Below are 26,707 nucleotides of genomic sequence, written 5' to 3'. Positions count from 1 at the left end.
TTCCTTTAGATTATTTCAATCTTTTTTTTCTCTTCTTGTCTATTTTTGTCTTTCAACAATATATTTATTGTATGTCAGGTCATTAGAGAAGAGACTCAGAGGTTTGCTAACCAGAAGAAAGAGCTGCAAATGGGAGTTAAAAAGCTGCGTAAAACTGTGAGTTTCTTGCAAGGGTAATGGCTCAGTTTACCAGTTTTGTTTACAAGCGCACTTCCTTTATGGCTGTCAGCTCTAGTGCTTAGTTACATTTTTGTCATAAACTCTGAGCAGACAGTTAATAAAGAGATGTGCTTCTTCAGGGACTATATGCTGAACCTACCCAGGTAAAGAATTTTGCTCTTCCCTTTGTTGAACTGTATGAGATAGATAAATAAGAACTTAATAAAGTTCTCAGAACCAAAGAATAAAGAATTGTGTACTACAGGTTCTTAGAAAGTATTACAGAACTTGACATATAACATCCAGATCAACTTTAAGTGAAAGATGAAATATATTCACATAGTACTCTCTGCCACTAGCTAGAGGCAGCACATTCTACCAATTACCATGAAGCAGTTACAAGTGGAGGCAATTAAAATCATTTGCTCTGGTATCAAGTTCTATAGTGTTAAAAATAGCATTTCCTCTATTCATATTCAAATTGCTTTTTACTCCTTATACTTACTTTTTAAAAAACAGATTCAGAAAATGATGCATGAAAATGAACAGGTGCCAGACATTGAGAAACTGGAGCAGCAGGAGTTCAACCTCGATACAGAAGAACAGGAAAGAGCACAAGCAGAGGCTGAACAAGAAGTGGCCAGGGTATGATAGAATGAGGGGAGAACATTTTAAAACTAGCAGTGAAAAGGAGAAAGAATGATTGAAGAACAGAGGATGATCTCAATGTTGCTGTTCACTGCTGAGAAGCAGGAAAACTTAGAAGTATTTTAAGTCACTTTTTGAAGCAGGTGAAGCTGCTGATGCAGGCATTGTCAACTGGAATATGATCTATGCCAGAAACTATGAATCTGACACTGTGGCCTTGGGCACGTTGCTTAAGTTCTTTAAGGCTTTTCTTCACATGTAAAATGATGCCCTTCAGTAGTATGCAATATAGTTTTTGGAGAAGATAGCTGCAATAGTTTAAGATGATGAAATATTGGTAATTCATTTCATCTGTTAGGTTTATTTCAATAACTCAATGCAAATTGCACAAATCTTATTTTGCACCACATCTCTTTATTTTCTTTTCTGTATCTTGAAAGGTGAGGAAGGAGATTGAGATGGAGAATTTAGCCAACTGCTATTTGCAGGATGTCATCAAACATGAGTGCTGGGATGCTATGTCTGTAAAAGGACGGGCAGTTAAGGTAACCTCTGCTTTCTAACTCATTTTCAGCAGTAGTTTATTGATTCCTTAAGGTACAGAGACAAAATAAATAAAAGTATAACACATTTCTAGTTTCCTTATAGTATAGGAAAAATCTTACTTCTTCCCAGGACTCATGGAAATCTTTCATTCTATTCATTTTGTCTGAACCTGGCTGATTTTACCTTCTAAGATGGATAAGAGTGCTGATAAGCAAAAAAGTAACTCTTTGATTCCTTGATTTCAAAGAATATCTTTATGCAGTGTTGCTAAAAGAAGAGATAAATATTATTTTTCTGTGTGCAGTCAGTATGACTACTACTACAGAACATGAAGGCAAAATTTAACCCTGATTTTGCCTATTTTAGACAGAGAGAGGTTAGTCAGACTGATGTTACTGGGTTATCTCAAGGGTGGTGAAAGACCAAGAAATTTTGCAAAAAATCTATTTCTGGTTTAATTCTGTGGATAAAGATGCCATATCCATAGATTTATTTTTTTTTAAAAAAAGGAAAGAAAAAAGCAAATTTTAAACCAACTATTTTCACTACCAAAGTCAAGTGGTTTTTGTCTTACCCCTGGATTTTTACTATGTTGTCTATATTAATTTATCCTCAATTTTATTCCTGATTTTAAGAAGTCTTTATAACTGTTCAGGTATTGAACAAATGAATTGATAGATGCATTCTGAAGAACTTTTTACTTTGGGGTTTTGGTGTGTTTTTTTTAATTTGAACAGTGCTTCCATATGGCTTGTGAAGTGAAGAATTATCCACTGAAGGAACGTAGTAAAGAGGAGATGGAAACTTTGGAGAAAGTTCTTCGGTTAAAGAAGATTGAGACAGCTGATCTTAAGGTACAGTCTCTTTGAAGTACTGCATAAAGGCATTTCAGATCAGAATGTTCTGAGTTGGCATCTTAACCTTTCTTCACATAGATACATTTCTAAGGTCCATTTTCATGATGTAGAAATTGTCCAAAAAAATTTAAAGAGATAAATAAAGATGAAATGTTGTATTTTTACTCAGAACAAATGTATTAGTATTAAAGAATCACAGAATAGCTGAGGTTTGAAGAGCCCTTTGGAAGTCATCTAGTCCAGCCATCCTAGAGCAATTTACTCAGGGCCATGTCCAGTCAGGTTTGGAGTATCTCCAAGGATGGAAGATTCCATAATGTCTATGGGCTACCTCTTCCCATGTTTGACAACCCTCACAGGAAAAGCGTTTTATTATGTTTAAGTTGGATTTCTTGTCTTTTGATGGGTACCCGTTTCCTCTCAATCTGTCACTGAGCACCACTGAGACATCTCTGGCTCTGTTGTCCATACTCCCCACAATCAGGTTTTCATATGCATTACTAAGATCCCCCCAAGCCTTCTCCTTTTTGAGGCTAAACAATTCCAGCTCTCTCAGGCTGTCCTTGCATGTTAGATGCTTTAAACTCATAATTGTATTAGTGGCCTATCACTGGACTTGCTCCAGTATGCCCATGTCTTTCTTGTACTGGGGAACCTACAAATGGACCCAAAATTCCAGATATAATAATTTCAACTTGTATTATTTTGATTGCTGAGCTTGAATATAACCTGCAGAATTTTTTCACATATGTGCCACTGGATTGTCTACAAAATTAACACTGTTGTCATGTTTGTGATATTCAGATTCAGAAGAAAAATCATGAGATTGAGTCTGAGACTGTATTATCTAAGGAAGAAGGAGAGAAGGCAGAAGTAACGGCTGATGATAGTGCATCTTACTGCCTGGTTGGAAGTCTGAGCTCTCATTATGGTGGAGACACATCTATCCTATACCACCAATGGGACTTGCACACCAGGGAGCAGAAAGTCAATCAGATAGTATTATTGAAGGTGAAGTCTTCTTAAGTTTGTATTACTGTACATCCAATGGAGAGTTGCACAGGTCTCTGAGTTACTGAGATGAAAGCTGATAAATGCATATAGTGCAGTAGAGCACCATGTGAATTTGACAGCTCAGGTCTGGAAGAACATATTTATGAAACTGGTTACCCAGTCTGAGGGAACCTGTGTTTGCCCTCTGGTGCTTCAGTTTAAGAGTTTGCATAGCTAGCTTGCACATCTTAGCATGCCCTGTGAAAACATGACCTCTTTCCATATTAATTGCTGCTGAATAAAAGATCAGCTGGATCCTGTCATAATTTCCTTTCTCTTCAGTCTTACCATCCCTTCATTTGGAGTCTTCAATGTTTCTGTTATTTATTATTCATTACTTCAGACTCTCTTACTTCTCTTACACTGGCCAGTTTATTAAGTAGTAAACATGCTACAGAGTAGGATTCTTATGAAGATGATCTACAAGGGTAGAAGAAGTTAAACTACTATAACACATTGCCTCCTCAGAGCTCTTTAAGGCTGCAAATGGTAGCAGAACTCAATGATTATACATTGCAATACATGAAATCTAGTAGATACACTAGTATTTAAAGTAGATGAGGAAGAAACACAAGGAGCACTTTTAGATGTAAGCTTGGATGTAACAAGATCTTTCTACTGTCTGGTTTTAAAGACGCATATTGTATATCTCAGTGTAGATATAGCTTCAGTGTTAGCCAACACAGCAAGCTTGCTGAGAGCTGGGTGGCTGACTAGACATTGCGCACAGCCTTTTTTCTCCCAGCAACATTGGACCTCATCTGCCATCCTGCCTTATTACATCCTAACTTACTGTAGTAGAAATCAATGAAATAATCTTGGACACAAATATTTATAGTAATACAAATTGAAAACAGCTAAGCATCTCAAGATGTGAAGTTTAATGATAAAACTGAAATCCTTCGCATGTTTCATTTTAGTAAATTGACGCAGTAGGAGAGACATGGTTTTCTCTCTTAATATTCTACTTTTCTTTGCTGAGATCAATTATTTAGGCTAAAGGAAGAATTTATCCACTAAGAATATATGCTTTTAAAAACCATGATAAGGTCTCAGGTGTTTTAAAAAAATTAGTTTCCGATGTTTGTTTATTTAATGGGCACATTTCATTTACATATGTCACACAGAAAATCACATGAAATCATATCAAAACTGCAGGTTGCATCACTTAAAAATCAGGAAAGTATGTCCTTAACTCTGCCTCCCCGCACCTGTGATTTACAATCTCTAGATTCACAGGTCACATGTTTTTTTCTTTGAAACCCTTTCTTCTTTCAGCTAAAAAGTGCACTAAATAGCAAAGAGAAGGCAGCCTAATTTTTAATCTAGTTTTTGCAGCAGTATGTTTCTTTCAGAATCCTTGTCAAATTGCAAATATGTAGAAGAAAAGGAAAAAAAAATATAGGGAAAAAAGAGAAAAAACTGATAATTTGCCCACCTCCATTTAGCAAAGCTTGAACTTTGCCCTTACGATTTTCACAAAATGACTTTACCAGTTTATCTCTCTGTCACACATACAAATACCCACATTTATGATTCTGATGTCTTGAGGAGTAGTATATAATCATGGATGGATGTGATCTGTGCAGTATTGCTGTTTCCTTTTTTGTTATTTCAGGACATAATTTACAAAGTGAAAACTGCTTTTAATAAGGAATTTGACATAGTTGCACGACAAAAGGAGCAGGAGATAGCACGAGTGAGAGAAAGAAACCTGAGGATCCGAAAAATCTTGGCACAACTTGATCTCCAAGTAGAAGTGTGGGAGCCAGCTCTTACCGATGATGAGATACCAGAGCGAGCGCTCACTGTTCAGGATTCAGAGGTGTCTGAAAAATAAATCTTTCTCTTTCACCCGCTCAAATACAGTTCTCTAGTTCTTCTCATTTCCAGACATTTGTCAGTACTGAAAAGCCTTAAAACAGATGTGTCTGTGTACTTAAAATAATCTTTTTTAATCTTTTGCTTCTCTTCCCTTTTTAGGGAGAAAGCTCTTAATAAGTCAATGTGAAATTAGTAAAATATATACCATCTTAATTTATTTCTGTTATAAGTTTTTAATTGCTCATAAATTAGGTAGAATTTCCCCCTGTTCCTGACTATAAGGTTCAAACCAGGCTTGCAGGGATTACTTCCATAGATTAAGGTTTCTCTGTTTTTTCTGAGGATCATTTTGAAACTAACTAGTTTCAAACTACGTGTGCACATACTAAAGTATACTTAGTACTGTGCTTATAAATTCAATTGGTAATTTATAAAGCAACAGCATTTTTCTTATACAATATATTCCACTGATTTCATCTGTTCTTTTGCTCAGTCTTTCCCCACTTCCCTTTTCTCTCCCACCAGTCTGTGTTATTCCACTGTCAGAAAAGGTATGCACAAAACACAACTAACATAAACAAAAATGATGGTAGTTTCTATTTCAACATTTTTAAATATAGCTTTTGGAGCTGTTCAAAAGAACGATTTTCTTCTTGAGGAATATTACCATAAAGCAGAGATACAAAAAGCATTAAGAGTTAGTATTGCACCATCTGTCCAAATAGTCCACGTGTGATCACGTTTGGAGCAATGAACCCTGATATGAACCTCACTTTCTTCCTTCAGATTAAAGTGGAAAAATACTTGTCTCAACAAGAGAGAGAGAAAGCAGAAATGCTGGCTAAGCTTGAAATGGAAAGACGCCTTGCTGCTATGGTACTTAAAGTAGTATCCTTTTTACTGAATAGGCCTTTGTTTCTGGTTAGGCTTATTTAGTTAATGCCACACTGAAATATTCTAGTAATGTAGTACGAGAGAATAAATTTAAAATGGTAGTTAATGATGATGTGTGCCTTGTCCCTCTTATTATTGTTTACAATCAGAACTATGTAGACCAGCTAGGGGAAGAAAAGAGTTAGTGTTAGGCTCACAATTTTAAAAAGTGTGCTTAGTGGCAATTAAAAATACTGTATCAGGTAACTGAGGACTAGATACATTTCTAAATGCATGCTACTGCTCAATCAAGAGCTTTGTGCTTGATACGTGTTTGTTGACTAAGTGGCCTCTGTTTTTCAGGGATCAGACTAGACAATCATAATGCTTTCCTCGGCCTTTAAAATGCATCTGTGAAAAGCCTAAGATGGTTCTGGCCCCAAAAGAGATGCATACTAAGACAGTGCCACTACAGCTTCCTTCCTCCTAGCCTACCAACTAGCCAGGAGTAGCCTATGCCTATGTATTCTTTCCTAAACTGACAGAATCACAGTTTTAGTAAGTTATTTGGTATATGAACATCTGTCCACCAGAAAAATGCTTGAGACTTTTAGCATATTTCACATACATCACCAAGGAGCATTAATCTACTGGTGACACACAGTATAATCGTATGCATGATCTAGAGATGAGCTACCCTATTATAGTTCCCAAAACTTCCCATTAACACACTTCCTTTTGTACCCTAAAATATTTTTTGTGGTTGTTCCCAGGACAATGAAAGACTGCGTGCTCTGAATGACATGATGGGTGGAGTGCTAGAAGTCAAAAAGGAAGATATCTTGAAAATGGTGAGCTGTGTTTCTGCCATATCATTTAGGTAGCCTGTTGGCTCTTAAGGAAATGTGAAAATCAACTAGCAAATATTTCCAACCTAAGTGATACAAAAGGATAGGAGAATTGTACAATTGCATTATGCCTAGATAGACTCCATAAGAGACCCTACACTGGACTCAAAAGAGACCACAAGATTCTAGTGCCTGCATTGGATTTACCCATCAACACCTGTCCCTGTCAGAGTGGAATATTATGGCGACATAATCTAGTATTACTGTTATAAAAACCATACTGCTGGGGTAAGGGTCTATTATCCATGGCTGTGATCTTAAAGAAAAATATTGTGTTCCATTTAACTCAGCAAAGACAGATAGTACAGTAGTAGAGGAAGGAAAGAATGTGAAGGAGTGTCACAGAAAAAGGATAGGGCAGACCCAAATGGTCTCCCTGGAACTGAACTGTCTTGGAAAATTACGAATCCACTTAGAATTTTACATTAGCATGGACTTTAGTTCGGAGTTCTGAAATAGAAAATGTTATATATCTTGTACTGACAGTACTATGTTTGAGTACAAAATACCTGTATTTTACAGGATCCATTAGTGAATTCCTGTAAGCGAATGAGAGAGACTAGCATGATATATATACCCCAAAACTACTGCTGCAAGCAATAGACCAAAGAAACAGAATATATATGGGTTACTTAGACTTAAGGCTTGTACCTTACTTACCACTAAGAAATACCTTTAATTAAATTCTATGCATGCTATGGTTTGTTAGTGTGCTGATGGACACTTAATGTTGCTTTTGAATCATATTTGTCTTTAATACTTCCAGGATATTCCTCCACCTTCTTTTATATCCAAGCCAGAGCATGTTTGGAATGATGAAGAGAAGAAAATATTTAGAGAACATGAGAAAAAAGTCAAGGAGCTGAATGAAGAAAAAGAAAACTATAGAAGGGTAAATTAAAATGAGAAAAGGAATGCTTTTGTTCACAGTGCTCATGACCAAAGTTTCTGATCTTTCTCAGGAGGTACTTCTAAAAATGAATGCTAATAAATAGAATAAATGAAGAACAGAGATCATGTGGCATATTAAATTAGTCCTAGCTTAGACAGTAAAATAAGGCAATCTCTACTTATACCAATTATTATGTGCCAAAACTTGTGTTATCTGGCAAAAGGTAGCTTTCCTTCCCAAATGTATTCCTAAAATTTTTTTTTCAGGTCCCACTGCCAGGGTTGCTGATGCCATACACAATAATAACATGATTTTTATCTTTCAAAGTGGTATTTGGACAACATAACTTGGTAGCTTGGCAGCACTCTCCTTCCAAACAAGTAATTTCTGAGACCTTTTGGCTGAAGGATACAGTTCCATATTGTGCATTCTCCAGCATCTGATATACTATATCAGAGCTTCTTTGTTCCTCCAGATGTAATATTGCTGCTCCTGTCCTTCCATTCCTCAGGCACTGGAAAATGAACTGGAGAAACTTGAAGCTTCCATCCAGGAAACAACAAAAAATTTTGATGATACTGTGTGCAAACTCTCTGAAAGGAAAGTGAAATCAGAGATGGTCATCTATCAGGTATCACAGAGAACGTTAATTTTTCACCTCTGCCTCTGTGCAACAGGAATGTTAATATTTTTATTACACTCTTTTCACAGGAAGAACTCAAAATAGTCAATCTTGTTTATGCTTTACTGTTGGATGAGGAGTTAGACGCTAGAGAAGCTGGACTCCACAATTTCCTTATGAAAAAGGAGAAAGAAAAAGTAAGTTATCATTCGGAATGCTGTTCTTGGGAAATGTGTAATATTTACAATGTTGGGGTTTTTTTGTGAAAACTGCTCCTTCCAAATCAAAATTTTGCCATAAATGATTTTCTGACAATTTGCAGGGTTACTTTATTTTTTTCAAGTTGTACATAATACATATGTTCATATGCTTTTGAATAGGTATTCATCTCGGTTCATCTGGAGTTCTTGGGTAAAACTCCATACATTCAGAAGGGCTCGCTGCTACTTGTTTGCTAAATATAATATTTTTTAGTATCCAGTATCAATCTGGAAGCACTAATTATGGATGCTATTATGACAGAAAGATGCACAAAAGAACGTGTAATGCTATCACATTTTTCACTGAGGTGTCCAGTGTAGGCCTGGGCCACACCGACTTGTGTTTGCCAGTTCAAAGCATAGACAGAGGTGGCGTATGAATATCTGACCATGGAAGCAGAATATACCATGGAGTACAAAGTGTTTATAGTCTTATAGACCAATTTAATCTCCTGAACAGTTTACCCATTGACTTTTATTACCATTTATTGACTTGATATACAAGTCAGTAAAGGACTGGAGAGCACAAGCAGTAAATCTGGATTTCAATATGTGTACTTACTGCTCACAGTAATAATTTTGAGTGACAGTTCTGATTCCTGTGTCCTGTCAATACCTATGTGACTTGGGTGATCTAAGTGGTGGTAGCCTGCAGATTGGTTGAGGCTCCTGGGACAATATTACCCATTTGCCCACTTTGTCTTTGTGGAGCTCTTCCTGAGTCCACAGAGAATATATCAATGCCTCCCCATGTCAGATCTCCTGCTCGACCTCTGTGTTTGGAGCTGCAAGTAGCCATTTGTATGTGAGCTACAGAGAGAGGTTCCAAAGTAGGCATCTAGCCCCTATTACTGAATAAACTGAACTAGTTTTGAAATTATCTGAGGCCGAGAGTATACCAGATTACATATTTCAAAATACATCTTTTTAAAAAAATTTTTCTAAATGGTTCCATTGGTGTATCTTTTGTTCCATACAAACTGCTAAATACAACAAAACAGTCTCCCCAGAACAGTATAAGCATTTAACAGCCTCAGTAAAACCGATGAGCTTAGTACCCTGACACATAGCTGAACTATGTCATGACAATAGAGAAACTGCATTGTAAAATGAAGAGCCCTCCACTGAATGGCATTTGAGAATTTTTGACTGGTCTTACCTGTGATGACATGAAATAAAAAGGAAATCTCTATGCAAGTGAAAACAAGTATCAGCATAGGTACTTACATTCAAAGTTTAAACAGAAGACTTAGAAGCATCTGTATAAGATATTTCTTACACAGATTTCTTAATTTCTTAAGCAGTGGACTAGTTTAATTTTGCACCTTCTCACCTCTTAGCAGTATCTACAAGTAACCCCCTGAAGAAGGCATTATATTGTTAGTAAAAATAGCTCACAAGGTTTTCTCTAGAAATAGGAAAGTGTCAGCTTCATCAGTGTGTATGAATGGCCATTCAGTGCTTCTGCTGGCTGAGTTTCATTCCTGAAATCTTTTGGTTTTGCTGTAGGTCAAGACTGCAAGAACAATCCAGACTACAAAAAATAAAATTGAAGCTTACACAGACACCTATGAAAATGCAATAGCTGAAGAGAAGGTGAGACTCAACGAACACAAGGAGACTCAAAAATGAAAATATCGATGCTGTGTCTTGATAATGAGAAGAACACACTTCATTGTAAGCATGGAATGAGTTCTGGTCAACTTGCTGATCACTGAAATTAAGCAGTAAAGGAGAGTATGTGCATAGAAGAATTTACTGGTCTAGATTGCCATAATGCTTGGGAGCACTTGAAAGAGTGCCATATTCTGTATTTCTAAGCTATGGGCAGATCGATGTTTTTTTTAAAAATAGCATTGTGGTAACAAGGAAGCTTTCTGTTTTCCGCCTAGAATCTGGAACGTGGTTTTACAAAGGAATTTGCTGGTGTACCTGCCAATCTCCTTGATGAACTTTTCCAACTTTACAAACATCGACCAAAGTAAGATCCCCTCTGATTCCATCTGTTTAAATACTAGTATTTCTTGTATTTCAAGAATGAGAATGCTATTTATTTCTATAGTCTAAATTATTTTGATAATCAGTAGACTGCCTGCTTTTTATTGGACAGTTAACAATGGTTGTTTTCCTATCATACTAAGGATTGCTATTTTGAGCACTTACATTTCCTTACTCACCCCACACAATCTATTTTAAATGCAATCTAAATAATCATCAGTTCTCAGAAACATATATTCTTATTTTGTGTAAGATGCGGTCTTATTTGCTCTTTGCAAGAGATTGAGAGTATGCAATATTCTTAGTTGTTTGTGAGCTTCTTTTATGCAAGAGAAAACAAAAAGTAAATACTGTGTGTACTGTGTATGTGCACTAGGACCCCAATGACAGAAATGCTCCTTGACACAGCTAACCCGTATGGCGATCGTTCAGGCTCAGCTGAAGATTACAAAGATGCGCTTACCCTTCTAATGAAAGCCATGGATGAACTGGATAGTCCTGAGCACATGCCTCATGGCTTAGACCTGTCTATATGGGAACATTTTTGTCTAGCTAGACGAAATAAAATGGAGAGTGAGGAGCTGGTATGTAAAATTCTTTATTTTGCCAGTATACTTCTTGGTATTTTGAGGTCTTAAACTTCCGTGTTCAAGTATAGGGTCAAGCTAGCGGTGAAATGACAAAGCAGCGTACATAAGCTGCATTTGAGTTTGAAAGTTGCTTCTGGCCACATTCAGTTCAGAATAATAGAAATGTTATCAACGGAAACCAGCTCTAGTTCTCCTTCAGGGGAAAAATTAGCATATTAATGTTGACAGATTTGGTCAGAATGACTGTGACCTTGATATGTTTTCATTAAAAAAAAAAAAGATAATTTTCCTTTTCTCTATCCATACAAAAAAAATGTTACGGTATTTGATTTCCATCGTCTGTTGGAGTTGTTCTCCCATTAGCATTCTACATTTACACCAATGCATTCCTGTATTTTTCTAGAACACCAAGAGCAATTCTTAACAAAGGGTGTTGCTGGAAAGTTCTAGGAAGCTATTTGTTCAGTTTAAAAGCATGAGGGCATAAATCTGAATTATCCAGAGACAGAGATACATGACCTTTGACCAAGGGAGAAGGCAATATAATTTCCCTCCATGTGAATAAACTATGCATAAATGAATAAATGATTTTCTGAGCAGAGCTTTAGGACTGTAACCTCTATGTCTCGTGCTCTACTGGGATTCTCAAAATACCACGCTGCATATTTATACATACATATGTATTCTTAAGAACTTGTCTTCTCCGTTCTTGAAGAGGCTTGCCCTGACATACTGACAATATTGAAAATGTTCAGAATGTCACGATATTGCTTGCTTAGGTGAAATGGAAGGCGCTAACACTGGCAGAGATGCAGGACTTTCTCCAGACAAGAATGGATGACAATGAGAAGATTAAGTCAGACATAGAAGACATTTTCCAAGAACTCACTTGGTAATTTTCTTTCTTTTCCTCTATTCAGCTACATTTTAATACTCCACCAACACAGAACCAAAAGTTACCCACAGAATTACACAGCTGTCTTATTCGACACTCTTTTATCTAGGATTCATCTAAGAGACCTACGATGTTTCTGAAATGAGGTGTTACTGCAGCACATGTGATCAGGCCAAACCAGTCTTAATCTACCATCTTAAGTAACAACATCAGTAAGGGTGGCAGCATGGTCTTCAATGCAAACTGACTGCCCCAAAAGCTACATCATACGGTGAATCCCCCAAAGCCTTTAAGGCCATATATGTGCTAGCTAGCTCAGTTACATTTCGCTCATGTAGGCCTAAGATACAGTGATCACTCCTAATTGCAGTATGGTGCTGTCACGTGACACCTGATTTCACTGAGCTGCTTGGACCAGCAATATTCCACTTGTTCATGTACATGACATAATTTTCCCATTCATTGTCATTCAGGAACAAATCCCAGGACTTGGGATTTGAAAGAAAAAGGGGTGCTGGCTGGGAGTCTTGTCCATTTCCTTTTCAATTGTTGTAAGATTTCTGGTCAGTAAGGACAATCTCTGTCAGAATATCTGCTAGACTATGTTAAATTGGATCCAGTGGTTGCAAACTTCATGTATGGAAATAAATTGCAAATTCCGTAGTCACTTCAGGTGCAAATAGAAGACAGGCTTTCAAAGAGGAACCCCTATGTGAACTTATCAGTAATAAATAAAAACCTTTTGAGAATCACGGGACAATTTATATAATCTTACTGAAACCATAGAATCATAGAACGATTTGGGTTAGAAGGGACCTTAAAGATTGTCTAGTTCCACCCCCCCTGCCATGGGCAGGGACACCTTCCACTAGACCAGGTTGCTTAAAGCCCCATCCAAATTGACATTGAACCCTTCCAGGGATGGGGCATCCACAGCTTCTCTGGACAGCTTGTTCCAGTGTCTCACCTCCCTCAGAGTAAACAATTTCTTCCTAATATCTAATCTAAATCTACCCTCTTTCAGTCTAAAACCATTACTCCTTGTCCCATCACTACACTTACTGGTAAAGAGCACCTCCCCATCTTTCCTGTAGGCCCCCTTTAGGTGCTGGAAGGCTGCTATAAGGTCACCCCAGAGCCTCCTCTTCTCCAGGCTGAACGACCCCAACTCTCTCAGCCTGTCCTCATAGGAGAGGTGCTCCAGCCTTCTGATCATCTTCGTGGCCCTCCTCTGGACTCGATCCAACAGGTCCATGTCTTTCTTATGTTTGGGCCTCCAGATCTGGATGCAGTACTCCAGGTGGGGTCTCACGAGAGCAGAGTAGAGGGGTAGAAACCACTGGGGTAGATGGTGCAGAGCCCCGCACCCGAGCTGCAGCCTTTGCTCTCAGACAAGTGCCCACCATTCTGCCTTGAGGGTCAGGTAGGATGAGTTCTCTTGTCCTGTGCGGATGGCTACAGACCATCACTAAATATTGGTTTTGTTTTCTGCCATTTTAGGCTGCAGGAGGAGAAGATCAAACTTCAGTTGAATTTGACTGTCCAGTTTTTGCTGAAACAAGGACAGGTGGAATTGGAAAGTACTGAGATCCCGGACTACACTGATGCCATTCTCATTAATAAGAGTGTTATTGAAGAACTGAATTGCTCTATCATGGTAATCTACATTATCTGAAGGAAATTTAAGCTTTTTAAACAAATGTATTGTCCTTCAGGGGCTCTGCTTTTTCTCCAGTTTGACATCTAGTTTGAATTCATTACTACACACCAGCAGGCTCCATTGTAATGTAGAAGCTATTAAGAATTCTGTGATGTCTCTTATCATGATGTAAAGATTGCAATACAGACTGCTTTCTTGATATTTGATCAATACCATTCAGATAATAAAATGACAACAGTTTTGAGACACACCATCACTTACACACATTTTGTAAATAGAAAATGCTGGGCACCAGTCAGAAAATTCCCTCAAGGCAAACTTAGAGTTAACAAGCATTTGAAAAGTAGCTTACATTAAGATTTAAAAAATTAATACACTTTTTATGTAAGGTGAAATTGGTGATCCTACCTAAAACAGTTCTTCATACTTTCATTAAAGGTTCTTTTCCTAGTTGTACAAAAATTGCTTGTTACTGCTGCTGCACAAAGCCCTCAGTAACAACTGCAGAATACCTTATACAGAGCAAGTTTGTATTCTGTTGAGTTAAAATGCTTTCACATTCTAATAAAAGATAGAAAGACGGAGAGACAGGTTAGTTGTAATTTTCTTCATCACCTTCTATGATCCAAGGCTGTGGCACAGAGCATAAAGGCGAACAAAATTTCACAAAAGGTAACCATCTGGAGCAAAGTCTGGGAAAGACCGCAGTATAGCATGTTTTCTTTACTAAAATTGTAACTTTGGAAGCTTGCCCATCTTGTTGCGAATAAGTATTCCATAATCTCTGAAGTGTGCTAATGAAGATTAATATATTTTTTCAGGCTCAGGGAGAAAAAAAAATTGCTAGCATGGTGGAATGTAAAGACTTCTCTAAAGGGATATTTCAGCTGGAATGGGAACAGAAGAAAATGAGAATGCAGATAGAAGATCTGAAACAGAAGGCTCGCGATATTGTAACACTGCCTATTTCAAAAGATCGCCAGCTAGTGAGTTACTTGCTTTAATTTATATTTTGACCACAGAAAATTTTGCTACCTTTAACTGTAGGATCATTTATACCTCTGAAGTCTCTTACTACTGAGGAGAAACTTGATGCCTAATAGGTCAACAATTCAGCTTTCAAAGCAAAATTTTACTCTTGAGATTGATCAGTGATGTTTTGGGGGATGTTCAGGTGTAAACAAAGGCAAAATTATCCCCAACTCTTAGTGTTTCAAAATTGGCACTGAGAGTAAGGAATCAGGATTTTGCAGCCACAAGGAACAAATCTTTCAAATAAAGCACCGTAACTTCCTTTTAAGTGAAGGTCTGAGGTGCCCCCATCTGGTATCTCGCAGAAATACCATAACGTTTGCTCAGTATGCAAAGATTTGAACGTTCTTACAGGAGCCTCGCTGAGCTCCGCTCACTGCCATTTGTTGGCCCACCAGCACAATGACAGAGAACTGTTTGCCACGCCTGGCAGGCAAGAACCAGTGGCTGGCCGGCAAGTCAGCACCCACACAGCTTTGAACAAGCCCAGATGGCAGGCCAGAAAACACAGGTAAACCTGTGTTGTAGGAATGAGCCAAGGATACCGGTGGGAGAAGAGAGGAGGAAGAAGAGAGGTTGTAGGGGAAGCCTGAGGGTATTGCAGTATGGGATGTAGAGAACTGCAGGGAAAGTTGATAGTTTTGTGGTGATGAGGTGAGGGGCATAAAGGTTTGGAGTAAGGGACGTTGGAGGATGGGTAGGCTGCAGATATTGCAGTGGGGAGAGCTATAAAGCACAGGGAAAATAAAGAAAGTTGGAGAGCAGGTAAGGATATTGCAATTCAATCAAAAGATTAAAAGAAAATCCAAAACACATGTTTTGCTCAGGCTTCATTTGTTTTGTTGCTCTCTATAAACTGCTTGTTCACTTCTGAATCACAGCCAAGGGATTTCCACAACTAACACCAACAAAACAGGTTTTCAAAGAGGTGATGTGACAACACACTGAAAACTTCTTGTAGCAAATTTATCACCAGAGTGTTGCCGTTAGCTCAAACTTCATTTAAACTGATGAGCAGAACTATTGCCCTTCAGAGAGAGTTAAACTTGCCCATAGCAAAGGCATATACCAGTTTAGTCAGAATTTGAATGCTCTGAAGGGCTTGACTTTACTTCACTTTTTGAGTCGATATGTGGGGTTAGTAGGAAAGACGAGGCAACAGAGACCTCAACAATAGCAAGAGAGAGAAAGATGGCCTAGATAAATGTGTGCAGGCAAGGACCTGAGAACTCCTGGAATGAGGGCTATGAATGAAGCAGGGAGTAAAAGCAGTTTGATGCTGTAGGCAAGGACACTGCTGGGTCTTTCCTGTTTCTCCTCTTCTAACTGGAGCAGTCCACAAAATTTTAGCTGTCATTTTGGTGGGACAGTACACTGGAAGGTTGAATCTACATCTTCAGAAACCTGTCTACTGCCCATTATGGGTCATACAGCCTATTTTACCATTTGTCATTTGATAAAGAGATATTTTACTAGCAGTGTGCCCAAGAAAAAATCTTTAATAAATTCTCTGAAACCCAAATTACTATGCAGATATAAGAACAATACAGGAAGTAAGAATTACTAGGAAGCCACTTGACATAAAATAATCACTTTCTGCTCTGGCCTAAAGACAGGCTGTATAGCACTTTGGCCTCCAGCTGTGTTAGCTTAGACTACCTTATAATCAAAAGTATAGCTTGGCTTTTTTGACAACCTCACAACAAATTTTCTTCGTCTTTGTTTCCATTAAGATAACATTCTGTTTAACAGCTCTACAGTCTAGTATTCACACAGCATCCAACAATGGCCTTAAAACGTCCATTTATGATCAGTAGTAAGCCTTTCCACTGTGCAGAATTCTAGTTTTTTGTTTCGTATGGTACAAATGTCTTTACAGAAGTGTGGAAATGTTGAGAACAAAGAGACTTAATAAGATGGTTTCTTTCTGTTTTTAATTCTTCAGTTCCTAACTGTGCAGAACTATGACAGCCGCATCGACCACCGCATTTCAGTGATGGAGCAGACTCTTGGCACCTTGGATGAGGTAAATCCTAAGCGAACGACTACATTTGAGAGGCATATCCTTAGTTTAAGTGCAACTCCTCTCTGTCATTAGCAAGAGGGGTTTGTAAGGAATAACTGCAACTGATGTAGGCATACTAACCCCTCCACTAATGCAAGGACTGTTGGAGCATAGCCATAACAGCACACACGGATTTATATATATATATATCCATGTATTTGTTCATCTGGCTTTCAATAGTTTATTCAGCTTGCACTGAGTTGTCTACAACAGCAGTTCTCTAAAGTCTTTGGAAACAGTCATCATACATTCACTGCTGCATAGGTCAACTCCATGCAGAGAAATCTAATTGCTCTGTTACTGGAAATAAATGTTTTCCTTCCTGAACATCTGATGCAGATCTACTTATCACTTCTTACACAGCATTGCCTATAAAAGTCACTCTTCCATTTTATAATGAAGCATTCTTCCAGTCTTTACTGTTTAAAGTTTTTCTCCAATAGCACCAGCCTGTTCATAATATGAGTACCCAGCCTATATTCAAAATAACAGAGAAACAACAATATCTGATTTGCCGGCTCCCTCATCTATTTCAACATTCAAATTATGATTATCCTTGTTTTTAAGTGATTCCACTGGATTTTCTCCAGGTTGCTCTAGCTGGCATCAACTTCCTCTGCTTCTTCAAGCTTTAGTATTTACCTTGTCCCTTTATAGCACATCCAACAGCTTCAGCACAACAACCCTTTCTTCAGCAGCTCCTAGCAGCCAAGAGCGTGTTCTCAACTCACTGATTCCATTGGCTTTCTTTCCTCCCTTTGCCTTTCAAGCTTTATCTTTAATATATCTCTCTCCCTGACCCATACCTCTTTGTTCCTTGTCTGCTACTTGTGTTAGAACTCCATAAAGCATACTGGAATACAATGTGTGTGAAAGACACTACATGAAGTAAAGCTAGAATGTGCTACTAGTCAAATCAAAATACATGAAAGTTTATTGAGCTACAATGGAGTGCGTAAGATTATAGATTTCCATCATAAGTTTGTCTGAACAGCTTTTGTATAATCTCATATATTTGCTTTATTCATTTGGAAATGGACAGCTGCACAAGAAGAATGTGAAGAACCGTCAGAAAAGAATTAAGGAGTTGGAGAAGTGCATCAGTTTAAAAGAGCAAGCAAATTATGAGCTCAGCCTGGAGCTGAAAGAAATGCTTGTCTCTGTTTCAGAAAGGAGGCATATCTTTGAGGCAGCCGGTAAGTCACAGTAATGCACTTTAAGTCACAAGCTAAGAACATTCAGAAAATATCTCCAAGGCTAGACAGTCCTGTTCTGCATCAGCATCAGCTAAGGCAAGGAGCGCCTATTTATTACTGTATGTGCACAATTGGCTGTGCCCTTTCTACCACAACAATTTAACATCGTTTATTTAAGAGCGTACCTAGAGATAGTTGCTCTTGTAATCAAAGTTAATTGACTAAATTGCTGAAACTATTTAAGTCAAAATATTATAGTCATTAATATCTTCATTAGGCAACATGCTTTCATTCTTTCTCAGAACTGTTCAACCCACTTCTTTCCACCCACTCAAAGGGAACAGACGAAGTAATGTGAAGCTGAGAAGGGTATTCGCTATTAGGAAAACTGTAAAAATCTTTCCACTAGTAAAACAGTTAAGATTTTCAAAACAGTGGGTACTTGCTAGAAACTAAAGGAAGCATGCCCAGTGCCTTTTTGAATTTTTTTTTTAATTCACTATTATAAAGACTCTTAAGCCCAACTGTGAGCCTTTTTTAAAATGCTTGCCTGTTTTATACAGAACCTGGAATAACCCCAGGACAAGTCTAATATAAATTTGGACTATGCATCCCCTACAAGTACAGGCTAACCCTTATATTGTGTTCTACGCAGACACACAGCATGTTTCTGAAAAGATTGCAAAGCAGCGTTACCGAGAGATTTTGAAGCAGAAACACCTACGGGATCTTGTAAAGGAACAGGAAGAACAGTTTGAAATTCTTCAGGCAGAAGTTGAAAGACTGAGATCAGGAACATTCCCTGTTCTTTAAAAATCAGAGCCCAGGTAGATGTATAATACCATGGTCTTGTTTAAGAAAAAGAGCTTGGACATCTACCTTTTCTCCCTGAACTTTTCTTTCCACACACAATTTCTTCTGTAATTTCTTTAAAAATAACTTCAGTTTGAAAGATGCATGTTTGTGTGTTTTGTACATTTTATACCTATCTTATCCCCATTATATTTCAGTTCATGAGATGTATTTCTGCTGTTTTGATTATGTAAACCATATAACTCATTACAGAAAAATGGTACAAGAAATTGTTGACTGATAGAACAGGTGTATTTGTATATCTGTAGTCTGCAATATGCAATTGTAGAACATTGTAAAGGGGAAGTACCGCAAGAAATTCATGAATTTGCATCTGCTAAAATTCACGTCTGTGGATTTGACTTCATTTTGCTTTTTAAAATATATTTACACCTGTGATGGCACAGGTGTATGTTGCTGAAAAGAGGAAGGCATGCTTTGGCATGACCATGTGTGCTACTTGGCCCAATCCCAAAAGCTGCTGCTGCTTCTGACAGGATAATTACTCACAGCTACCAGTAGCTGTGGGGAAAACCATGTGGAGGAAAAGAAGGTTATCGGGAGTGGTCAACATGGATTCACCAGGGGGAAATCATGGTTGACCAATCTGAGAGCCTTCTGTGATGGCATGACTGGATGGGTAGATGGGGGGAGAGCAGTAGATGTTGTCTACTTTGTCTTTAGCAAGGCTTTTGACACTGTCTCCCATAACATCCTCGTAGGTAAGCTTAGGAAGTGTGGGTTAGATGAGTGGACCGTGAGGTGGATTGAGAACTGGCCGAATGACAAAGCTCAGAGGGTTGTGATCAGTGGCGCATAGTTGGAGGCCTGTAACTAGCAGTGTTCCCCAGGGGTCAGTACTGGGTCCAGTCTTGTTCAAAATATTCATCAACGACCTGGATGAGGGGACAGAATGTACCCTCAGCAAGTTTGCTGATGACACAAAACTGGGAGGAGTGGAAGACACACCAGAAAGCTGTGCTGCCATTCAGCAAGACCTGTGCAGGCTAGAGTTAGGCGGAGAGGAACCCAATGAAATTCAACAAGGACAAGTGTAGGGTCCTTCACCTAGGGAGGAATAACCCCATGCATCAGTACAGGTTCGGGATTGACCTGCTGGAAAGCAGCTCTACAGAGAAGGCCCTGGGAGTCCTGGTGGACAAATCGACCATGAGCCAGCAATGTGCCCTTGTGGCCAAGAAGGCCAATAGTATCCTGGGATGCATTTAAAAGACTGTGGCCATCAGGTCAAAGGGAGGTTATCCTCCCCCTCTACTCTGCCCTGGTGAGGCCATATCTGGAGTACTGTTCTGGGCTTTCCAGTTCAAGAAAGACAAGGAACCACTGGAGAGAGTCCAGCCGAGGGATACAAAGATGATCAGGGGATTGGTGCATCTCTCTTATGAGCAAAGGCTGAGAGACCTGGGTCTGTTTAGCCTGGAGAAGGCTGAGAGGGGATCTTATCAATGCTTATAAATATCTAAAGGGCGGGTATCAAGAGGATGAGGCCAGGCTCTTTTCAGTGGTGCCCAGTGACAAGACAAGGGGCAACAGGCACAAACTGAAAAACAGGAAGTTCCATCTGAACAGGAGGAAAAACTTCTCTACTTTGAGGGTGACAGAGCACTGGAACAGGCTGCGCAGAGAGGCTGTGGAGTCTCCTTCTCTGGAGATGTTCAAAACCTGCCTGGACGCAATCCTGTCCAACCTGCTTTAGCAGGGGGGTTGGACTAGATGATCTTCAGAGGTCCCTTCCAACCCCTACCATTCTGTGATTTTGTGGTGCCACCAGCAGAATCACTGGAAAACAAGTTTTTGAAGCATCTGGCCTTCTGAAATAGTTGCTATCTCCCACCCATTCACAGTGATATGCAATGTATCACCCTGATAGATCTCTCCAAGACAGCCAAGAAAGATAAAGAACCCTTGATAAAATTAACAACTGCTGGAGACTGATCTACCTACTGATTTTAATTTCCCTCTTCCATGGTGTGTGTAGAATCTCCTCCTATTTCATAAATTCACATAAAACCTAAACTCATTCCATTGTGAAAGCATTAATAGCTTTGATACCTTAGTTTAACAGAATTCTACACTTGTAAGGAAAACTACTTCTGTTGTGATCTTGTGCACCAGCTCCTTTTTGGCTTTACCATCTCTAACTGGGGTCTGTAAAGATTCTAATTACACCTCTATTCTTCTTGCAAGACATTTTTCTTCCTCCTCAAAATTCCCTGGAACTAACAGAGTTCCAAATGTGCCAAGGATCTCAGGGAAGAGAACCATCCCCTTCATCAGGCACCATCATCTTTTTTTATTAACCTGAAGAGGCAGAAGAAATAGTGTCTTAGGAATAAAGGTTGTTCTTCATTAATTCTGTGTGGACAGCAACATTCAGTATTTTAAAGAGCAAGTTGTGGGTACAGATGAGCCCTATCAATGTTAAAAGGGTCTTTATTATCTTTGTCTTTCCCTTGAGATATGTAAGAAATTACTCACTTATTAAGGAAACAGGAAATGGTACCTGTAAACAAAACAAGGTAGAACCAATAAGGAATGTGATCACATAAAACAATATTTGTGACAGGGAGAGTTGCAGAGTAGACATGTATTGTTACACTTGACGGGTGATGATTTTAAGGAGAATAAAAGCAGGGAGAAATCACCACACTATATGCATAGGCCATCATGAGAAAGTAAGCAATTTCAAGTTGATTAAAAAAAAAAATATTTTAAAAAGACAACATTTGTTGGAGGATAAATGAAATGCTGAAGTTTCGTTCAGCTTTATTATGCTGTATTTGAAGCAATACCATTAGACAAGGCCTTGTTTTTCTTATTTATTTTTATTTGAAGAGAGAAAACACCTTAGCTCTCACATGAAATAGCAGAGTAGACAGATGTTGGCTGCAATTTTCTTGCCTTCCCTTCTATTATCTCAGGCTGTGGCAGAATGCTTAAGAGACAGCTTCCCTGAAAATAACTGTCTGGACCAGTATGTGAAAATGAGTGCATGACACATTTCCCTCAGTAATAATTAAAGCTATTGAGAACGTCTCATTGCAGCTTCAGAATATTAACACCATGAAAACCCACAGATTGACCCATAGATGGACCCATAGATTGACAAATCTGTGAACAAAGAACTGAATTCGTTCCCATCTGAACATCAACAGAAATGACAATTAGAGTTCATTATTTCAAGACAAGTAACCATGCAAAGACTAATCAAAGAATGGACTGCCTTCTACCTGTTAAAGTATGACTTGATTTCATTTTATTTTTATTACATAACCATTCACTGATCAAGTTACTAAGCCAGGTTTTCCAAAACAGCACGAGTTCAGTCTTTTCCGTTACGTAATGCCTTTTACAGTGCCTACTGCATCCGAGTACATAGCTTCACAAATACCTCCTGAGAAAACCTCCTAAACTCCAAGCATGAAGTCCACTGTCTGATCAATACTTCTTATGTTATCAGACTTCATTCAGTCTTTTCTGCTTATGTGTGCCTGTAATTGAAAGCTTTGCACCTGTAGATTATGTGTCTACAAAATCTTCTTCTGATCTGCTGTAGTGCAGTAATTGGTCTTCTAATCCAAAAGTATCTATCAGCTGAGTGAGACTCACTTTCTTGCCATCTGCAGAAAAGGCTGACTGAAGTTCATACAGCATCAGCTGGGTACTATTTCTCCATTTCGCTATCAAAGCCTGCAGTTCAGACAGGTTGTTCTGAAATTGAGACAAAACAAACAAACAAAAAAATTGTCATTTGCTGAAATGTGGGGTTTTTGATACCCTGATCTATATTTATAAAATGCCTGAGACAAGACACAAACACCACTCACACAAAAAAAAAAGTGATTCAGTATTGTTGCTTATATTAATAAGTGAGGGTTACACTTCAAAGAATGACTTAAAAGTGCTTTTCCAGAGGTTCACCTCACCTTAGATCGATACATCTTAACCAGTTTGAGCCTTCGAAGTAGTTCTTCCTTCTCTTGCACTTGTTTCGCCAGCCTTACTTTTTCTTTCAGGGACTGTTGCTGACTAAGATCAGCTTGTAGCACATCAGGATTCTCTGCTGATCCACAGAGACTATTCTCCTGTGGGGGACTTTTGAAACACGTATGTCCAGTGCTGTTTCTTTCTAGGTTTTCAGAACCATCTTGTAGTCTGGAACAATCTGTACTTGTCTTCGGCAGGCACACTCTGACAGCATCAGCATAGTCTCTTTCTTCAGTGTCTATTTTGAGCCGCTTTGCCACTGTAAAATTAGCATTAAATGAACGCCTTGTTTTCCTTAATCGCTCCCTCAGAGCTGCACTCATTGGCTACAAAAGAAAAAAACAAACCAAAACAAAACCAAAAGAACAGAAGGATAAGAACAATCCAATTTTTGATTAAATTTCAAAGAACAGTTTATCCTGGTTACTATTTACATAGAATGTCATACATGTAATGTAAAGATCATTGTAAAGCCAGACTTCCTAATTCTCTCTATAGCTTTCAAACCTGAACAAAGTTAACTTCTTCCTTTTACATGTATTTGCACACAAAGCTGCAAGATACAGAAAGATTTACCTCCACATTTGCTAGGAGCAAATCCTGTATTCTCTCGAGACAAACCGATTCATCTAGTCTTTGTGCAGAAGATACATAGCATATCTCAACTGGGCTAATTTTATTTCATCAAGTTCAATTTCCCCCTCTAGTTTAGTGGCGATAAGGGTTGGGGTTTTTTGCTGTTCCATTCCACCACACACACACTTTCTGTATTAGCACTGGTATAAAACATCTGTATTCTACTTGAGAGTATTAGAAGTGTATAATTTTGTCTTGTTCATGCTTTGAGATCCTTCATTGATAAGATCTAAAACGTGATTTTTTTCCCTGCAAAATAAGTTAACAATTATTTTTTATAATCTTTGTCTAACATTTTTACCTGTCAAAATATACTAAAATATGGGAGGGATTAGTTAAGGAACACCTGCAGAGTAGGCCTATCCAGCATAGGTCCTGATGCAGAGCATGACAGCATCACCATAACACATGCTAGGATGGACACCAAAGTAGTTGGGAGTGTTATGGAGAATATACAAACTGAAAGCAGTGTACTTTGTTCAAGCACAAGCAGAAGTCACAGGAAGTCATTCTGCAAACACAGCAACACAGAAAACTAGGATTTAAGAAAATTGAAGGTGACAGATTAAAAAACCCAAACAAATAAACTAACACCAACAAAACCCATCACAAGCACTAAATAGAATTCAAATTTATCAGTATGGCATTTGAGGTATATTACTCCATCACTTTGTATTCACAGCAAAAATTTGCATACTCCGAGCAAAGTATACTAAGCACATTCCTTACCTGGACAACCTTGTAGCTATGGGCATAAGCTACCCATCTTTAGTCTTCCAGCAAACAGTATCTCAGTGATTTCTGACTACTTAATGACTTCACAAGCATTTTTGTTGCTACAAAGAGTCACATTATTGGAAAAATAAGTAAGTTTTCATACCTGTTTCCCTGAACTAGTCCCCTGTGGAGCTGCTGTCCCAGAATCCTTTGGAGTATGGCACAAAGATGTCATTTTATCAAGCACTGGTTCTTCCATCTCAAGAAGGATAGCAGTTTCTGTTAAAAGACAGAATGAATTCTGTATGGTGCCATTTTCACCTGATTATAACGAGCCACATGGCTACAGAAATGAGTAAAAAGCTCTAATAAGGAATACTAAGGCTTATTTTCTAATTGTCAAGTTCAAAGAGACATCTGCATAAGTTACACAACTGTTTCATGTGCTAAGTAGCATCTTCAACAGGATGAATGACACTACTAACAGGTATAAAGTATCTTACTATGAATTTTGTATATTATTTTTTGCCCACTCATAAATCTCTATCAATTTTTTTCTTTAAAAGATGAAAAAAAATTATGAGAAGTCTTACCAATATTCTCCATTATCTTTTTTTTTTTTTCCTATCCAGTATCCCTTTTCAAGTGTTAAAAAGGAGCAAGGCAACTTATGAAGCACTCAAACCCATTACAGTATGCCTATAAATCCAAGGTCAGATCCTGCAAAATCGAAATGACTCATCAAAAAATGCTCACTCCAAACAAACTGTATTTTCTTAACCTGAATGACCCTTACTGCTTGTCTAACTCAAAAAAATCCTTACTAAATCACGTTGTGAAGAACCAGTCCTTTCACTTAACTGCATCCCAAGTAGTGATAAAAGGATTGTTGCGAGCCACAAGATTTCTATTGTCCGCATGTATAAACAATTAATCTTTTCTATAAAACAAAATAATTGGGTACCCAGGTTTGTGAAAATAATCCACTGTCTCATTTGATCCTTCTGGGGATGCTGCTTTAAAAAGTAATTACTCTCACAAGTAGAATTTTAGATTAAAAGTAAGCATCCCCAGTTCACTCAGAAAAGTGTCTTAATTAAAATGATAAGCCATACCTCTCAGCAGGTACCAACTTCAAATTGATTTGGCAATGTTTAACTTAGTTTAGCACTTGTGAACCACCTGCTAATGACCAAAATGCAGCTGGAAAATCATCAGCTACACCTCCATTTACCTGCAAATTGCAATTAGGGGTTTCAAAACAGAAGCCTCTTAAAAATAAAATCCTGCAAACAAGTCACTAGGCAACACAAGACTGGCACAAGGGGCTTTATCTTCAGAAATGAAACATACCAAAACTTCAGCATGCCAAAGCCTTACTAACCCAGCAACCCCAGTCTTCCTGGCTCTATTCCAAAGGATGCAGGTCCTCATTTATCTTACAAGTTAACATTCCCCCGCATTGCTCACAATTCAATATATGGTACTCTATTAAAAAAAAAAAAAACAAAACAGGCTTTAGTAAAGTCTAGTTGACTGGGTATTTAGCAATCTATCAATTAAACCGGAAACACACAGCACCCATCAAATATAATGCAAGTTATCGCTATTATTTCTTAATGTAAGCAAGAGTCTAGAAAAAGCTACATCCTGCCTACATAGTGTGTTATAAATATGTAATAAATCTTACTAAGCAAAATAAAGTCAAGCCTAAGAGCTAGCTTCAACAGACTTGTTCAACTTCCAACGTAAATCCTGTGACTCTCTGCCTTTACATTCTAATGCAGATTATTTGTCTTTAAATGACCATGACTATAAGGAACACTTCTTGCAATGGTTCGCTAATGCTGTTACTTCAGCTCTCTGTTTGGCAGCACATTCACATAGCTCTCCTGCACACTTAAATCCCTCCCCAGTATCTCAGCCGAACAATCCTTTACATTTTCAGCAGTGATGGTATTTATCACACAGAAAAAGAATTCTGTCCAGCAAGTAAGGAAAACTTGGGCTAGAAGGGGAAAAAAAAATTTTGCACTTCAGTACTTACTTGAATTTGCCCATTGGTTAAGTTCCTGATGCTACCTACCTCAGTTTTCCTGCTTATAGCTACATTATGTAACAGCACTCTGTCCTTTTACGTTCTCTCCTCTCACCAAAGGCTATATTAACACTCAGTAACAATTTTTCCCTAGCTACTTTTCCACCCTACAGAGAAGCAGAAAGAAAGCCGGGCAGCCCACAAGCAGAGCTGCAGATCCGGGGAGCCCTTTCTGAGATGACCACGCACCCTGGAGGGCCAAGACGCACCCCGGACACGGAGCACAACAACCACAGTCCAAGCCAGAGGCTGCTCCCAGGCCGCCGAGCGAGGGAAGGCCCCTCACGGAGCACAGGGCCCCGGCCCCAGCGAGGCCTA

At 38.4% G+C, this 26,707-nt stretch overlaps 2 protein-coding genes across 2 annotated transcripts in view; one reads left to right on the top strand and one right to left on the bottom strand.

Moving 5' to 3' along the window:
* CFAP43 (cilia and flagella associated protein 43) overlaps positions 1–18,891 on the top strand; it is a 49,021-nt gene extending 30,130 nt beyond the window's left edge. Inside the window, exons 20-39 of the mRNA XM_009881622.1 lie at positions 79–156; positions 679–804; positions 1,248–1,352; positions 2,091–2,207; positions 3,015–3,221; positions 4,882–5,088; positions 5,874–5,972; positions 6,734–6,811; positions 7,635–7,760; positions 8,272–8,391; positions 8,472–8,579; positions 10,152–10,238; positions 10,535–10,623; positions 11,017–11,224; positions 12,010–12,122; positions 13,626–13,782; positions 14,607–14,771; positions 16,763–16,843; positions 17,925–18,078; positions 18,734–18,891. Of these exons, the coding sequence (XP_009879924.1) occupies positions 79–156; positions 679–804; positions 1,248–1,352; positions 2,091–2,207; positions 3,015–3,221; positions 4,882–5,088; positions 5,874–5,972; positions 6,734–6,811; positions 7,635–7,760; positions 8,272–8,391; positions 8,472–8,579; positions 10,152–10,238; positions 10,535–10,623; positions 11,017–11,224; positions 12,010–12,122; positions 13,626–13,782; positions 14,607–14,771; positions 16,763–16,843; positions 17,925–18,078; positions 18,734–18,891 (2,583 nt within the window). The remainder of the gene's footprint in view (positions 1–78; positions 157–678; positions 805–1,247; positions 1,353–2,090; positions 2,208–3,014; positions 3,222–4,881; positions 5,089–5,873; positions 5,973–6,733; positions 6,812–7,634; positions 7,761–8,271; positions 8,392–8,471; positions 8,580–10,151; positions 10,239–10,534; positions 10,624–11,016; positions 11,225–12,009; positions 12,123–13,625; positions 13,783–14,606; positions 14,772–16,762; positions 16,844–17,924; positions 18,079–18,733) is intronic.
* A 3,513-nt stretch (positions 18,892–22,404) lies between these two features.
* SFR1 (SWI5-dependent recombination repair 1) lies at positions 22,405–24,563 on the bottom strand. Its single transcript, XM_009881544.1, has 3 exons — positions 24,455–24,563; positions 22,878–23,264; positions 22,405–22,662 (listed from the first exon to the last, which is right to left on the bottom strand). The coding sequence occupies exons 1-3, from the start codon at positions 24,548–24,550 to the stop codon at positions 22,471–22,473; spliced, it is 675 nt and encodes a 224-aa protein (XP_009879846.1). The 5' UTR covers positions 24,551–24,563; the 3' UTR covers positions 22,405–22,470.
* Between the last annotated feature and the right edge of the window lie 2,144 nt (positions 24,564–26,707).

Source organism: Charadrius vociferus, unplaced genomic scaffold (assembly GCF_000708025.1).
Source record: "Charadrius vociferus isolate BGI_N301 unplaced genomic scaffold, ASM70802v2 scaffold282, whole genome shotgun sequence".
Lineage (NCBI taxonomy): Eukaryota > Metazoa > Chordata > Aves > Charadriiformes > Charadriidae > Charadrius > Charadrius vociferus.
This window is presented reverse-complemented; position numbering and strand designations above follow the sequence as displayed.